The 16,951-nt window shown below is 51.3% G+C and overlaps 2 protein-coding genes across 2 annotated transcripts in view; one reads left to right on the top strand and one right to left on the bottom strand.

Moving 5' to 3' along the window:
• The window catches only part of PRAP1 (proline-rich acidic protein 1), a 9,078-nt gene extending 2,946 nt beyond the window's left edge, over positions 1-6,132 (top strand). Inside the window, exons 2-5 of the mRNA XM_006880111.1 lie at positions 4,447-4,513; positions 5,461-5,513; positions 5,732-5,838; positions 5,921-6,132. Coding sequence (XP_006880173.1) covers positions 4,447-4,513; positions 5,461-5,513; positions 5,732-5,838; positions 5,921-6,132 — 439 coding nt within the window. The remainder of the gene's footprint in view (positions 1-4,446; positions 4,514-5,460; positions 5,514-5,731; positions 5,839-5,920) is intronic.
• Positions 6,133-12,177: 6,045 nt separating this feature from the next.
• Positions 12,178-15,803, bottom strand: FUOM (fucose mutarotase). The gene is made up of 5 exons (XM_006879854.1): positions 15,719-15,803; positions 14,966-15,034; positions 12,845-12,915; positions 12,516-12,614; positions 12,178-12,255 (listed from the first exon to the last, which is right to left on the bottom strand). The coding sequence occupies exons 1-5, from the start codon at positions 15,801-15,803 to the stop codon at positions 12,178-12,180; spliced, it is 402 nt and encodes a 133-aa protein (XP_006879916.1).
• Between the last annotated feature and the right edge of the window lie 1,148 nt (positions 15,804-16,951).

The following is a 16,951-nucleotide window of genomic DNA, read 5'->3' as shown; positions in this document are numbered from 1 at the left end:
AAGTTATAAGTACATGAGTCCAAAAATTATGGAAAAGTAAAAGAAAAGATTCTTTCATTGTTTTACAAACCCTCCCCCAGGTCCCCTCCACCATGCAAGCAGTGTCTTATAGCAGACATATGCACTGTGCTCAACCCTCACAGCATCTTGCCCTCTGGGATCAAAGTGGCCTGTCAGGGGTGCTTCCTTCTGGAGGTCCGGTGTCTGTTGCCAGGAGAACCAAGCTTCCCTAAGCCTAACCCAGCCTCAGACCCCCGGGTAACCCTCATCCCATGGTGGCTGGCACTCAGGACACACCTTGTGCTCTTCTCTGCCCGTGTCCCTCTCACCTGGGTCACATGTGTGCAAGGTCAGTGGCAGGGACAAGATTTCTTTTGGCTCATGCAGCAAGTGTAGGCTGCGGTGTGTATGGGTGTGAGAAAGACAGAGTGCAGAGTAGAGTGAGGGTTGTATGAACATTAGTATATGTGTGATTGTGAGCACAAGTGTGAGAAGACATGAAGGCATGAAGCACTAATGAGAGAACGTATGTGTATGTATGAGTGTAACAGTGTGTGAGAGTGGATGTATGTGCTAGTGTGAGAACACGAATGTGTATGTGTGTGTAACAATGAGACAAATGTGTGTGTCTTAGTATAAGATCATGTAAGTGTGTAACAGACTGAACATGCATGTGTGTTGGTATGAGAAGATGTGAGTATAACAGTGTATGAGTGGGTGTGGGTGCTAGTGTGAGAAACGTGTGTGTAATGGTGTGAGTGTGTGGTAGTGTGAGAACACGTATGTGAATGTGTGTGTGCTAGTGTGAGAACACATGAGTGTGTGTGTAATAGTGTGTGAGTGGGTGTGTGTGCTAGTGGGAGAATGTACGCATGGGTATGTTTTCTGGGAGTGGGGGCTCTTGGCCCACCTTCCTTCCCTCTAAAGCCAACCCACTGCTCTCAGGGCTCTACTTTGCGGAGGTGTAGGGGTTGAGTATAGCAGCCCTCCTTTTCCTATCCTTGACCCATTTAGAGCAGGGAGGGGACTGCTAGGAGTTGGGTTGTGAGTAGGGAAGGGTGGAGTCTGGTGGGTAGAAGGGAGCTAAGATTAACAAGACCCTCCAGCCATGCTGGAGGTATTTGTGAGTCTTTTGACTTGGGGGTCAGGCTGGAGGGGGATAGAAGAGGGTGGGGAGTGGGGAGTGAAAGGGTTGGAGAGGATCAGATGGTAAAGGGGAGTGGGGAAAGGGCAGAGAATGACTGAGGGGGTGTGGGACTGGAGGATTACTCACGGGGCCACGAGGGGTGGGGACGTGGGAGCATGTGGGGGCAATGTAGGGTAGGTGGCAAAGGGGACAGGGCTTGAAGTGGTGGGCGGGTCCAGTCACTTGGCATTGCCATGTGGTAGTTCTGGCCCCTGAACTCTGGTCCAGACACGCCTGCGTAGGGCAATAAACCCGGAGCAGCTTGGGAGGAAGGTACAGGCTCATACACTGGACACCCGGATCCTGCCCACAGTCCCAGCACAGCACCTGTAGCTGGAGAAAAGGACCTCAGACATGAGGTAATAATACCTGAGGCCTCAGACCTAACTCCCCAGCCCTCCTCAAAATTAGTCACTGCGACAGCTCAACACTGGGTATCTCTCTACCCGGAGAACTGAGCTTGGTTCCTTCCCGTGGAGCACCAGGATTGGGGCAGGAGGAGTCTGTCCACAGGCCGCAATCAGTAGTTGCTGTGCCTTTTCCTGTGTGCCTGGTGCTTGGCACAGAACTCCCCATCCTGAGTTACCTTGTGGGACATCTTGCTGAATGGGCTATCAGCTCCAGCTCAGAAGTCCTTCCCTGGTCTCTGCGAGTGAGCTCGTCTGCTGAAGGTCCTGGCACCAGGCTCCAAGAATGGGTCTGGGGTCAAGATCAGGGGGTCCGGAGGCGTCTGGGGGCTGGTTGTGACTGGAAGATATCCTGGGAGCTGTGGTTTGAGGCTCAGGTTCCCACCAGACTCTGGGGAAACTCACTCTAAGCCAGCGCCTCTTGCCCCTCCTTTCCTGGGGTGCTCTCTGGGGCCCCAACTTGGGATCAGTGTCATGCCTTCCCTGTAGGGAGTAAGCCATTGAGTGGCTTAGGAGCCTGGGGGTGGGGGGGCTTTTGGATCCCTTCTACCACCTGCTACTTCAGCATGGGGGTCAGCTGCTTGTCCTGGGGGTTCCCCCAGGGATGCTGGGCAGGGGATGGGGACAAACTGCACAGCCAGTGTGCATGATAGGTCCAGCTCCAGGCCTTCTGTCCCCCAGCAAGGTTGACTCTGAGGGGACAGCAGAGCAGGGGTTCACACCTGGTCCAGGGCAAATGGCCCCTGTGCCCATTGATCTCTGGGATGTGCAGAGGAACCACACCCCAGTCACTGAGTCACTGAGGATAGGGCAAAGGTCTCTGTGCTGTTGGAGCTTCGGTCACAGTGGGATGAAGGGAACACCCCTACATTTCCACACCCTGTGGGAGGGGCAGAAGGGTCTCTGGGCCGGCCAGTTAGTGCAGAGTCTGGCTGGAAAAATACCATCAAGGTGTCTGCTTACCTGTGTTTTATTGACTATGCAAAGACATCAAAATATGAAGAGCATACTAAATCATGGCTAGTACTAGAATAGGAATTCTAGGCACTTGAATTCTTCACGTGGCAGAACAAGGGGTACTGCACAGTTTAAAACTAGAAAAGGTGAACGTCAGGGTTGTATCCATTCATCATACCTATTTAAATTGTATGTAAGCAAATAATCCAAGAACTACATTATATGATGAAAAATGTGACATAGGAATTAGAGAAAAACTCATTAACAATGTGTAGCAACCTTGGTGAAAGAGAAAAGAATTTGAAGCCCTAACTGATGAAGTTTCAAGTATAAATTGCACCTCAAGATAAAGAAAATAAATTTCCTTACAACTGTACCACTAAGCAACATCATGATAAACAGGAAATACTGAACTTGTAAAGCACTTTACTCGGATCCATGATCAGTGCAGCAGTCAAGAAAGTAAACAAACTTGCACTGGGAAAATCGGCTGCAAACAACCTCCATAAAGTGTTGAAGAGCAAGTTTATCACTCCAAGGACTAAAGGTGCCTTTGATCTAAGACATGGCATTTTTAATTGCCTCATATGCCTGCAAAAGCTGCACTAAAATAAAAAGGACCAAAGAAGAATTGATGCATTTGAATGATGATGTTAGTACCAGAAGCATGAACAGATCTGTTTTGTATGAAGCACAGTCACAGTGCTCCACAGATGTAGGAGTGGCAAGACCTCATCAACCACACCAGACATGTCGTCAGAAGGACCAGTCCTTGGAGAAGGACATCATGCTTCATAAAGCAGAAAGTTGGTGAAAAAAGAGGAAGATCCTCAATGAGGTGGATTGACGCTGTGCCTGCCACAACATGGGACGGACTGGCGATGGTGCAGCGCCTGGAAGGATGTTGTTGTATAAACATAAGCAGGGTCACTGTGAGGTGGGGTAGATGCAAAGGCAGCAGCAACCATAACTGCCAGAGAAGTGGCCATGAGGGGCTCAGCACCCCTCCCCAAGGCAGTCAGAACCCAGCCCTAGACAGCCTGGGGTGGAGCTCCAGGAGAAGTGATGTCACTGGCCTGCCAGTGAGCCAGGGAATGGCTCTGATTTTCAGGCCCTGTTTGACACACATGCACCCAACAGGGCCTTGTCTTTACTGGGATGTGAGTGGCCATGTTCCCCGCACCTTCAGCTGTGCGTGTGCTGTTGCCTGTCCTCAGCAGCCCTCCTCTCGGTATCTTTCCCTCTGGCTGACCTTCCCCAGGCTCATCCTCACCACTGCTAGGCTGGTTGGTCCTCAGCCTCTCCCACCTGCACGTTCTCAGCCTCAAGTTGCTTTTAGGCTTCCAGGTTCAAGCTCAATGTACTCTGCTACCACCCCCCTCCTTAGCCTCCGCTGTCTACCAGGATACCTGGCCTCCACACTATACAGCAAGACACCCAGCCGACCCTCCAGTCCTGTGCCCACCTGCTTCCACTCCTTGCAGACAGCCCACCTTTGTTCCTTCTAGGTTCCCATCCACCAACCTCCCCTTCCTAACCCCCAAAAACCGTTCCAGGCTCCAGGGACAGAGTGAGGCGCCCAGTCTAAACTGGTGGTTCTTGAGCATCCTTTACACAGAGGGCTGTGTGTCCAGAACCAGGGCTGCACCCCTTGCACTGTGTCCTTGCTCCCATATGTGACAGGAGCAACTCTCTTCACAATCTGAAGGGTGGACATGTGTCCGCAGAGGCATGCACTGGTCCAGAGGCCTCCACTTGATACATGTGTGGCCAGCCACTGCCAGTGTCTACCTGGGCAGTGTCAGAGAAGGCTGGTTGCCTTGCCCAGGACATGGGGTGGTGACTAGAGAGGATGTTACCAATAGCTCCATGCCCTCTGATCTTCCTTCCCTGCAGACTCATCCTACTTGCCAGCCTGGTGGCTGTGATGCTGCAGGAGGAGGGCACAGCCCTGGTGCTTCCGGTATGTAGGGACGTCCGGCCCCAGACCCTTCTTCACTGCGCCCAACCATCAGACATGATCAAGACAGACCCTGCCTGTGCCAACTCCTAGCTGACCTGGCAAGAAGTAGCCACTCTGGGGGCTGAGGAGCCTCTTCCACAAGACTTTGTGGACAATCCCATGTAACCTATGCTCACCTTGTGGGGCCAGATAGATGCACTCTCTGGGACTGAACTGGGCCTGGGGATGTATCTTGCTCCTTTGCTGACCACTGGGCTAGGGCTAAAGTGACCAGTACTGGAAGAGGCCCAGTCCTCCTTGACCAGAGACATGGATGTGAACAGTGAGGACAGGTGTTGCTGGTCTCCATCAGATGCCTACCTGGGTTCTGCACCAACTCCTCCCTGTGCCCCTTTCCCCACCCTGGAAGAGGGGGAAGAGGTTGGGCCTCACTTCTGGCCTGCTTGGGGTGGGGTGTCTTACCTTGGCCCACTGTGCTACAGGTAGTTTGGGAAATGTGTTACAGGGAGACAAGATGGTCCTGAGGCCCAGGAAGATCTGGCCATCCCAGGGTCAGGGTTTCAAAGGGGGCAGGTCCTGGGAGCCTGAGACAGCTGCCAATGACCTCAGTGAGCCCTGCCCACTGTGCTCCCAGAGCCACATCCTAGGGAGACATAGCTAGGTCCCATGTCTGTCTGGGCCACCTGGAGGGGACCATGCACGGTGAGGGAGGGCCAGGAGGCTCACATGGCAGCCTGGGTTCTGGCCAGTCCAAGGAAGGGGCAACCAGAGAGCCAGAGCCCACGACGTTCACTTAGGGTCAGTCTCAAAGCCCCTAACCATGTGAGGGATTTCTGCACCCTCCTGCAGACTTCCAGGACTGTGCTGAGTACCCTGAGCTCTATAGGCTATGGAGCTCACTGTCAGGGCCTTGCTGACCTCAGACCTTTGGCAAACTTACCCCACAGGGCTCTGTTAGTTTCAAAGGCAAGGATCGGACCTCCGAGCAGGACACGAAGGAGTAAGTGTCCCCAACACCTCCACTGCCCTGCCCCTGTGGGTGTCTCCTGGGGTCTTTCCGGAGACCTGGGTGCCTCTGGAAAAGGCTGCCTGCACTTGGCAGTGATTGGAAGGATTTGCCTTTTGAGTCTGAGCTGTGACTCTAGCCCAACATGTCCTGCCCCTCTACTTGTTGCCCACACAAGTGGGTAGTGGCTCGTGTTTTAACTGTGTCCCCAGGACTTGGAGGGTCAGAGCAGTGGAACCTCTGGAGAAGGACTGGCTCATGGGGTACCTCCCGGGACAAAAAGACCCTGCTGCCAGCACCACTGATGAGAAGCTGCCAGGTGGGGTCGGGGGCCTCCAGGTGGGGTCAGGGAGGGGGGCCACGGGAGGGAAACTGAGGCATCACCCTTTGCCTATTGCTAGGTGATGAGGCCTGGGTAAAGATCAAGGACAACGTGGCCCCATTCTGGAACCCTCTTGAAGGTCCTGAGCCAGAACAAGACCACCCTTATCACCCCACAGCCGAGGAGACACAGGGTGTGGATGGACCCTGGCCAGTGGTCCTGCTGGCTCATCAGATTCTCCAGGGGCCAGAGGAGGACCGTGACCATATATACCACCCTCAGGAGCCTTGATCACCCCCTCCCCCTACCCCCTGGAGGCATTGCCAGGACCTAACCAATAAACCCTGAAAGCAGAGGTGGAAAAGCGTCTTTCTGGGTGGCCTCCGTGCCTGGCATATCAAAAGGGGGTTGCTCAGGGCTGTGTCCCTCTGGGGCTTCTACCCCCACCACACACTGACAGCCCCTGTCCCAAGGCCTGATCCCTCCAGGCCTGTCCCTTATGTGCTTGGACAGGGTAAGTGGGGGCCCTGAGGGACAGTGGTTAGTATCTGAGACAAGAGAACAGCTACTGGAGGCCAGGTTCAGTAGAGAACCACACCTGATTTGGGCTTTCCACAGCAGAGTCAGATAAAGGACCAGAAGGTGGAGAACAAGTCCATAGTGCACAGGGCAAAATTCAGGCTGAAAGATCTGAACCTTCATATCACCTCATCTGGATGGAAAATAAGTTCATCAAATAATGCTCACTATCACTGATCACCAGGAAATTAAAAATGAAAACTACAAGTTACTACCACATGCCTAGCAGAATGGCCACAATCTGATCACAGCAAGTGCTAGTGAGGAGTTGGGGGAGGTGTGGAGGAGATGAAGAAGGTAGGGGAGGTGGGGCAGGTAAGGGAGGTAGGAGAGGTGAAGGAGGTGGAGGGGGTGAGAGAGGTAGAATCCCCAATGATCTGTTCCCGCATATAGATTGAAAAGGTATGAAGATAGGACACATCCCTGGCACACACCCTTCCTGATTTCCCAGTGTTTCCTTGCTCTTTTCTTACGATTGCCTCCTGGCCCAAGTATAGGTTTTGTATAAGCACAATCAAATGTTCTGGAATTCCCATTCTTCTCAGAGTTAACCACAGCTTGTTGTGATCCACACAGTCAAATGCCTTTGCATAGTCAATGAAACACAGACGTTCCTCTGGTACTGTTTTCAGCCAAGATCCATCTAACATTAGATATAATATCCCTAGTACCATGGACTCTTCTAAACCCAGCCTGCACTTCTGGCAGTTTTCTGCTGATGTGCTGTTCCAGTTGTTTCTGGTTTATCTTCAGTAGAATTTTGCTTGTGTGTGATATTAGTAATATCATTCAATAATTTCCTCATTCTGTTGGGTCACCATTTTTTTTTGGAATGGGAATACAGATCTCTTCCATTCAGGTGGCCAGGTAGTTGTCCTCCAGATTCCTTGGCACAACCTAGTGAGTGTGTTTAGGGCAGCATCTGTTTGCTGAAATAAGTCAATTATTAAGCCATCAATTCTTGAGGCCTTGGGTTTTTTTCCCCACAATTCCTTCAGAGCAGCTTGAACTTCATCGCCATAGGTTCTTGCTCATATAGTGTTTCATGAAATTCTTCTGTATCCCTTTTTGAGGGGAAGAGAGGGTCAGAGGTTAGAGGCCATAAAGGGCTTCTGTGTAGACTGGCTATTGCTTCTGGGTGACACAGCAGTGTGGTTGGTGAAGGGAAATTTTAAGGAGGGTGAGATGCTCAAGGATGGCGTGTAGAGGTCCCATCCTTTGTGCAAGGTTGGAAATGGACCACAAGACAAGAAGTGCTAAGTCAGGGAGTGAGGTAATGAGGCAAAGGAAGGAGAAAGGTGCAAGGGGTTGAGGAGGGTCCCAGGAGGAAGAGGTCTGCACGTAATTTAGTTAGTATATTTTGTCTTGAAAGGGGGGTGGGGCAAGTATCAATGACCAAGGAGTGGGTAAAGACAGAGTGATTATAAAAGTGCAGTCCAGTAAGAGAGATGCTAGAGGCTAAGTGACTAAGCCATTAATTCCCACAACAGGCTGACCTGATGCCTGGAATGGCCCATCATGTTCAACAAAAGCAGACTAGGTCGCTCCTTTATCAGTAAGAAATGGGCCTACCTTCTTACAAAGATGACAACTCATGGTTGCGCTTAGCGTGATGGTAGTAAGGGCACTGGTCCCTGGGCTCTGTCAGTTTTGGTGGTGGCAAGATCATCCAGGTGTTGCAGGGAGGAAGCTGCTTCTAAGGATGAGGCTGACAATGTATCGTGTGAAACATGTTTGCAGTGGGATTCCCAGTGCTCCACACTCCAACCATGGTTCTTTAGGGGCTGTGGGGAGGGACACCATGATGCCGAGTGTCTCTCCTGTCTGTGCCTCAAGCAAGCACCAGGAGTGGACCACCTAGCCCCTTCTCTTGGTGGCCGAGTCAGCCAGTGGTTAGGCCTGGCTGTTGGGGTTACCATCCCTGATCGCTAGGCAAAGTGTTTGGGCTAGGGCCTTTTGTTCAGCTACTCTTCTCTACTAGTGAAGATCCTAGTGGCTAGGCTCAGGTGATCTTGTGGAGCTTGGGGGACATTTTCAAATTTTTTCCTTTACCGGAAATAGACTGCAAAATGAAATGCATATTAAGGACTAACTGGCCTTGGGGTTGGTAGGGTCAAGAGCTGTAAACCTTGTAGGCCCTTCAGTAAGGTGAGAGAGAAAAGGAAGGGGTTCTTTCTTAATGTAGGTGGTGGGTTTAGATGAAAAAGCTCCTAGGGTCTGGTGAATAACTGAGAGGCCAGGAAGAGAGAAAGGAGCACAGCAAGTACAATTCCCTTTGCTCCTGCATCCTCTCTAAAGGAGCTGGAGAGGTGGACAGGGAGAGACATGACTGCATGTGGTAGGGTGAGGGTGGGGGAGCAGCTCTTGGACCAACTATCTGAGGAGGTGGCTGATAAGGGGGCCCTCTGAGTTGGGGTAGAGTTTGCATGGGTAATTTCCATGCAATGTGGAGAGGCATGGTCTGCTGGGTCCATAGAGTCTACAGACAGAGAAGGCTCCATGGATATGGGATTGGATCGGGGAGCAGAGGAATAAGTAACAGGATTTTGTTAAGGGGAACAGGAAGGGTATAGGGTGGGTTGTATCCTGAGTGCAAAGAAAGTTACCCTTGTTTGACCGAACTCTAGAGCCAACTATTTGGAAAAGGGTCAAGTTCAAAAGGCGCCCCCATTGGCTGCTCACTCTTTGGCCTGAGGAAGCCTCAAGTCTCCAGTTGGGTGTCAATGCATAGACTGGACCAGGATTCCTGGAGGAATGGACCTCTAGCTAGCTCTGGAGTTCGGAATGAACAGTATGGTCATATACTAGAAAATAGGTGGCTCCAGAGAACAGGCCAAAAATCAGCTTTTTTGGTTGTCAAAAGAGAAAGAAGGAAAAAAGCAGGGAACTTCCCTCTCCAGGATCTGAGGGTATGCTGCCTACTGCATCTCAGGTTGCAAGGAGAGATGGAGTTACCTTACCAATGAGCAGTGGTGACACCAAGAGGCTCCAGCCCCAGAGTTTGACTGCTTTTGAACTGCGGTGAGATCTGTTGAAGACCTCTCTTCATATGGGCCACCAGAGGAAGGGTTAAAATTCACTGTCAGGTCTAGAAGCAACGCTACCCAAGTGCATAGCATATATGCTTTATTTAAAATGCACACTTTGGTGAAATCTGAACTGAGGCCCCCATAGGTGTCAGCACTGAATAAAGTTTTATCCATTCCATGTTGAGAGGCTGGGGGTGGTCACAGCAGTTTCAAGGTCCTGGGGTCATTTTCCATTAGCACATAAACCAGTGTTTAGGGTAAACATTCATCAGATTATTTACTATTTCCTGCTACACAGGGACACATTTGAGTAAGATCAGATCAGCAAAATTGAATAGCTTTGATTTCATCCTTATAGTGGGGGAGGTGGAGGAATTGGGGGGTAGTGGAAGAGATGAAAGACTTGGGGGAAGTGGGGAAATTTAGGGAGGTGAGGCCCTCATGTTCTGCTGGTGGGAATATCAAATGGCACAGATGATTTTGAGAAGCTTGGCAGGTTCTTTAAAATCTAATCAAAGATACTTGCTATATGCCTCAGTCTCTCCATTCCTATTTGTCCAAGAAGTAAGAAAGCAAGTGTCCGTATGACTTGTATATGAGTTCAGTGTCATCTGTACAATCTCAAACTAGAAACCACCCAGGTGCCTATCAACACACATAGAAGGACAAGCTATGTGCATCTGTGTGATGGTCCTGCTGGGTGGGATGTGGGTGTGTTTCAAAATGATGCCGCTGAGTGAATCAGGGTGTCTCCATGTGGTTCTGCTTCTTGAAAGACTGGAAAATGTGATTTACTACACAGTGGCAGAATGTAGATGTGAGGGAGTACCCAGGGCCAGACACTTCTGGAATGTTGGGCATGTCCACTACCTGGTTGTGCTGCTTCCTTGGGTGGACACACAAATCCAACTGTCCAAGACGGTAGGTGTAGTTTATACCACACAAAGACATACAAATGAAACCTCTGTGTGGCCGGTGACCAGAAGCAGGCCTCAAGACCACCAGTGCAGAGAGCAGCCCTGAGGAAAGGGAGCAGCTAGCTCATTGTTGCCAATGTCCAGACAGGGGCTCAAGGGCCTGACACTTTTGTGAGTGGGGAGGAGGGAGTGGGAGTCACTACAGAGGAGCAGGGCCCCTGAGGCTATGGACAAACTGTTAACACCCTCCCTTCTTTAGTCGGCCTGAACTTCTCCTGTCACTTTGCCCCCCTACCCAGCTCTGCTCATCTCCCCACCTCCATGTGAATGCAGGTCTGAGTGTCCGGGATGCCTCTCCAGTAGCATCAGGACTACCAGCTTCCAGTTCCTGTGCCCAAGGAGGCTCCCTGGAGGCTGACCACAAGAGCTATGAATCTGCTCCCAGGGGCCCTGTCCCCCAGCACTCTCCATCTGTCCACCAGAGATCTCAGTCCTGTCTTCTCCCACACAAATGGTTATCACATTTGGTGGGGCACTAAGAAGGCTCTTGTGAACCAGAAGGCCTGGGGGAAATCCCCTCATCGTGTACACAGTCCAGGCATTAACTGCCCATGAAACCACCACACCCTGGGTCTGGACTCTGCATAGAGCACCCTCTTTCTGCTCCCCTGTCCTGCAGGGCCACTTCACAAGGGGCAGCAGCTAAATCCCATCCCCACAGCCTGGACTCAGCAGGCCTATATACAGGAGGTGCTCAGCATTTTTAGGGGTACGGGGTGCAGATGCACATCATCCAAGACCACCTCCCCAGTCCACACCTCAGGCTGCTCAGGTTATACTTCTGACCCACTCTCAGCAGCACCCTAATATGCATGTACCCCCAACCCTCCAGGGGCTTTTAGGTCTTTGAAGGCTAGCCCCTAATGCCCCCTGGGCCACAGGAGTGTCTGTTATTCTTGGTCCCTGCACAGTTCACCCCTACGGCAACACCTACCCTCCTCCCTGAGGCTCGACCCTGGTCTGCACCCCTCCAGGGGTCTCTCAACCAGCCTCTCAGGGAAGATTGAAATCACAGCCTTATTTCCCACATGCATCTCCCAACAGGCTTCCTTGGGCTGTCGGGGGCTGTTCTGGTGCGTTTGGGGAGCTAGTGACCTTCCTGCAGCCAGCAGAACCACAAGAAGATCGCCATGGGATTCAAAGTGCACTTTGACTACAACTCCATCCTGTGAAGCAAGAGATGGCCTTGCTCCCCACAGGCCGAGTACACAAGAGCCACCCCACCAACCCTGACAGTGTCCAAGGTGGCTCGCGATGGGTGACTGGGGTTACCAGGGTACGGGGGGCACTGGATTCCTCTTCAAGTCACAGAGTGGCATGTCATCCGGGCCAAGCACCCCCTTCTTCAAGATGATGTTTCCATAGAGGGCAGTCTCCCTGTGTGATATGAGGACACATGTAGGGTCCTCACCTCATGAGGTCCCCAGCACCAGGGCAGTGGATGAGGGTGAGGCCTGTCAGACCTCCATTCCCTTCTTCTCAGGGATGGTCATCTGGGTGCATCTCACCCCCAGACAGAGGCTCTGGGACAAACAGGGACAATCCTTCCCTTTGCTCCCAAGTCCTGCCCTCTGTGGTGCATTATGGAGTTCTGGGTAGGTGCCAGCAGGGCCAAGCCAGAGCAGGATTTCTGGAAGGTGGGGGACCCTCCCCCTGCCCCCTGCCTCCAGCCTGGGGAAGGACCTCTGGGAAGTGTGGTGCGGCTGAGCTGTGGGTGGGGCCTCCAGAAGGTGGGACAATTTCTATGGGACTCACCCAGTGGCTACCACTGCAAAGGCCTTTTTGGCCCTCTCATAAAACGCAAACCGCTCAACTTTCTCAAGTGGTGTCTGGAAGACAAACAGCGGTGGTCAGCAGAGGTCTGTGAGTTGTAAGTCTGTCTCGCTAGGGGCCTGTAGGGTCACCTAATCTGTTTAGGGAGCCCCCATAATCTCAGCTCCTCAGGTAGACCCACCCCAAGACCACAGAGGAAAAGCAGCTGCTGGGGGTGAGGATAGGGAGTGTGGGCCCACCAGGAGTGGGCAGAAGAAGGCCCAGCTGGCCATCAGTGGCCACAGTAAGGCAGGGTCTCAGAGGTGTGGAGGCTCACCATGCAGCCTGCCTGATTGAGGAGGGACTCGTAGTGTCTCCACACTGGAGTCTGGAGGCCCCTGGCCTGGTCACTGGGCACCAGCTCCATGACAGCTGCCTGGAAGGCGTGTTGTTAGTCATCCTACCCGTACCTACGCCAGGCTCCCACATGCACCCACCAGGAAATGCCAGCAGGGGCCCCATGTGGGAAAGGGAATGGGCTGAGTGCAGACAGACAGACAGACACATCCACACATATCCACACACACACACATACACACCCCTCCCACGCTCAAGGAAATGCCAGCAGGGGGCCTTGTCTAGGGAGTGGGCCCCACCGGTCCTCACCGGACTCTCTACATAGGTGTCCAGGGGTAGCAGCTTCAGTATGGCTTCCAGGAGCTGTGGGATGCCCAGGCCTGGGGCACGGGCAGGAGGATAGAGTGCAGCTCAGATACTTGCCCTGCCCGGACATCAAGGATAGGTGGGATGCCTCAGGCACAGGGCAGCTGACAGACCAGCGAAGGGACAAGTCAGGATAGCAGCTTGGTATCTGTCATGCCTCTCTCCACCATAGCCAAGCGTCTATACTGTCCTTCTGAGCTGGACACCTGAGACTCAGCTCCAGCCCCTGAAGCCTTGCCCACAACAGAGGGCTTATGTTGACATCACTCATTTATCTTCTTAAAACCACACCTTGAGAACATCTATATGTATTAAAAGCTATAAGTTGTTGTTGTTGTTATGTGCCGTCAAGTTGTTTGCAACCCTATGTACAACAGCCCTAAACCCTGCTCTGTCCTGTGCCAATCGCATTGCCTCTGACACAACCATCCTGAATCAATCCACCTCATAGAGGGTCTTCCCCTCCTGCGCTGTCCCTCTACCCTACCAAGCATGATGTTCCTCTCCAAGGACCTGTCTCTCCTTACAACACGTCCAAAGTATGTCAGACGAAGCCCCAGAATCCTTGCCTCCAAGGAGTAGCCTGGTTTAACCCTCTCTAGGATGAATCTGTTTGTTTTCTTGGCAGTCCATGGTACATAAGTAAAAAAAAAAAAAAATCTACACTAAAGTGTTCCCTGTTAGGAAAGTGGGGTTTCCTTCTCTCACTTCTCCCTAGTTCCCCCTGATCAGTAGGAAGTACCAAGAAAAAGTCATGGCCCTACTTTCCAAGATTGGAGACTTCTAAATCAAAGGGGACTGCAATTGTCAATAAAGTAATAGGAAAGTAATACCATAGTGTTAAGTCTTTGCACTGGACATAAGGCCAAGGACTCAAGGAAGGGACCAGAGAAAGAAAGGAAGCTAATGAAGCTGTATTAAGGGGTCTCCGGGGTGGGATTCCTTGGTCTGTAGAGAGAGAAACAGGCAGAGGGACAGACCAGGGAAATATCACAACCTAAAGTAGATTAGTGCAGGTTTTATAGTAAGGGTCTTGAGGGAGGGAAGGGAGGGAAGGGCACTCCATGGTAGTTGAGGTTGTTCACTCCCTTTGTTGACATGTTGATATTTTTTTAATTCTTTGTTCTCCCTTTGACCTTGGTCATATAACACCTCAATAGAAGGAAACTAATTTCTCTCTTACATACCCTGAAACATAAAGACTCTTTTGCAACTAACAGAACAACAACAAATTAACATCTCAACTAAAAGGAACCAACCCTACACAATGCCCTGAGCACAATACTCTCAGCTATCCTAAGACTAATGATCTTTTCTATAACATTTTAAAAAGGAGGAGGTCTTTCCCCTAAACAAGTGTCCTCATCACATAGCAAGGACATGGCAACAGCCCAAATGTCCATCAGCAAATGAATGGATTGAGACACTGTAGTACATTCACACCATGGAATGCTATGCAGCACTCAGGAGCAAGGATTTTGAAAAATGCTATACACAACCTATAGGAATGATTGTATGAAACATGATGTAAATGAGAAAAAAAAACAAACCCATCAATAAATATGAAAATCTAAGGAACGTTAAATTTTTAAAAGCTCCTGAAACCTTCTGATGTTGTTTGCCTGTCTACCCTGTAATGTGCATGTGAGAATTACTCATTTTTAGCACGAAGAGCAAGTAATCTTGGGATGTTGAGAAGGCTGTCAGTTAGCCTGGGACACAATTACTAGGCCCAGACAAAAAACCATACTCTAAAACATCTCACACTCAATCTTGCCCCTGCCTGACAAGCTTTTCTCCAGCAGGCAGATTTGATAAGCTTGCACCCGTATCTCCTCTGGATTAGCATATATGTGAATTAACTTCCACTTCTTTCATTCCAACCTGTCTCCAAGATTGTTTGTTGGTGGAAGCAACAGGGCTTAAGAGTAGATGGATTTCAAGAACCTTGTTCTCAGGAGTTTCCCCAGAAAGAGGGGAATGAGGCAGTGCCACAGCCCCCAGAGCCTCAGTCAAGACCACCCCATCCCAGCCCTGGGGGTCTGGAGGAAGGGCACAGCTCACCATCAGCTCGGATCTCCATCGGGCCACACTGGCACAGGGACGAAGTGGGGAAGTTGCCATCTGCAAGGACTGAATGGGGAGGGGTCAAATCACTCACTGTAGCAAGTCATAGCCTGGTCACCTACCTAATCTGACTTCCTACATTGTGTCCATCCATACAGACTGGGGTCACTCCAGGGACCCAGGGGGAGAAGAACCAACCTGGGAAGAATGGGCAGCTGATAGCCCAGGCTTCTTCCTGTGTCCCTTCCTTTCTTCAGACCCCTGCAGGAGGAATAACCAGGACTGGAGAGCAGGGGTGGACAGTAGGGGTTGAGAGAGCTGGAGAGGCTGGAGTTCCAACCCCTGCGTCTTCAACGAGCATGGGCCAGAGACAGCATGTGTTAAGAGTGGGCTGGTCTGTCATGGCCCAGGAGGAGGCAGGGTGTGGGTGGGACCCTGGCCCAGCCCTGGAGCCTGTAACTCTGTAAAGCTAAGTGGCTGCTCCTGGCCACACAGGCACACACCCAGGGGAGAGGTTACAGGATCCACCAGAACGTGGTGCTTCCGTGACCTCCAGGGAGCCATAGAATGGTGGCGGACACGTGACCCGTGTGGAGAGAGGGTCAGAGTTGCGGGAGCTCGGTTTCTGCGGTCCGGACGCTGGGCCTAGCCTTTGCAGGCATCTGATGGTTATTACCCACTCCCCAGCCCTTCAGGTGTGTCGGCTGGGGCCCGCAGGACGTCCCCAGGGCACTGAGCAGATGCACTTACCAATCTCGTCTCCGTGCCCCATCCGCGCCAGAGCGTAGAGCAACTCGGGGGACAGTATGGCGGGGATACCCTTCAGCACTACCATGTTCCCGGTGCCCGCCTAGGAAAAGCAGAGGCACAGGCTGAAGTTCCTGCAAAGGACTCACACACCAGGAGCTGGAAATGCAACTCAGCGAGCAGAGCCGGGTGGGCGGGGCCTGCCTGGGGCCTGTCATTGAGGAGCAGAAGGGGCGGGGCCTGTACTGGACGGCGGGTGGTCACGAGTGGAGTCGGGCTGGAGGTGCGGCGTGGGTGGGGCCTTGGCTGGACATGCAAGGGGCGTGGTCATGGGTGCAGCTGTACAGTCTATGCAGGGGGTGCCTAGTGCCAGTCAGCACAGAAATAGAGTGAGCCAGGGCCTCCAGGGCCAAAGGGTCAGTCAGGCAAAGTTGCAGGCTTGGTCAACAACAAATACAAGGAAGCCAGGCTAGGTGTGGGTTGTGCCTGCAGGCAGTTTCCCAGCATGGACTTGGAGGTTCCCAAAGCATTCTCTTTCTAATACAAATCCATGCAAAAACCCAACTTCATGTAAACAGACAAGAAGGTCCAATTATTAACTTCAAAAACAAATCAAATCTCTAAAACAGTCAGTGAAGTAACAGGAAACTAATCTCTTGTACTTTAGTAGTAGGAAACTAGTTTCTTAAATACCTTGCAGTGGTTAAAAATTAAGTTTGTACTACTGCATTAGAGCGCCGAGAAGCCAAATCCAAAGGAAGAAATCAAGAAATCAAAGAGCTGAACAGAAAATGTCAAAAGGCGGTTCAGGACAACAAAGCAAGATACTATAATGAAATGTGCAGAGAGCTGGAGTCAGAAAATCAAAAGGGCCAGACTCCCTCAGCGTTTCTTAAGCTGAAGGAATTGAAAAACAAATTCTAGCCACGCATGGCAATACTTAAAGATAGTTTGGGTAGAATGTTGAATGATCCAGGAAGTATCAAAAGAAGATGGAAGGAGTACACAGAGTCACTGTATCAAAAGGAATTGGCTGACACAGGAATTTCATGAAATAACATATGAGCAAGAACCTACGGTGATGAAGGAGGAAATTCAAGTTGCTATGAAGGAATTGGCAAAAAAAACAAGGCTCCAGGAGTTAACTGCATACCAATTTATTTATCTCAACAAACAGACACTGCCCTGGATGTGCTCACTAAGTTGTGCCAGGAAATCTGGAGGACAGCCAGCTGG

Source organism: Elephantulus edwardii, unplaced genomic scaffold (genome assembly GCF_000299155.1).
Source record: "Elephantulus edwardii isolate Elephantulus edwardi_28Jun2011 unplaced genomic scaffold, EleEdw1.0 scaffold00006, whole genome shotgun sequence".
Lineage (NCBI taxonomy): Eukaryota > Metazoa > Chordata > Mammalia > Macroscelidea > Macroscelididae > Elephantulus > Elephantulus edwardii.
The sequence above is the reverse complement of the archived record's forward strand: the minus strand, read 5'-3'. Positions and strand labels throughout refer to the sequence as shown.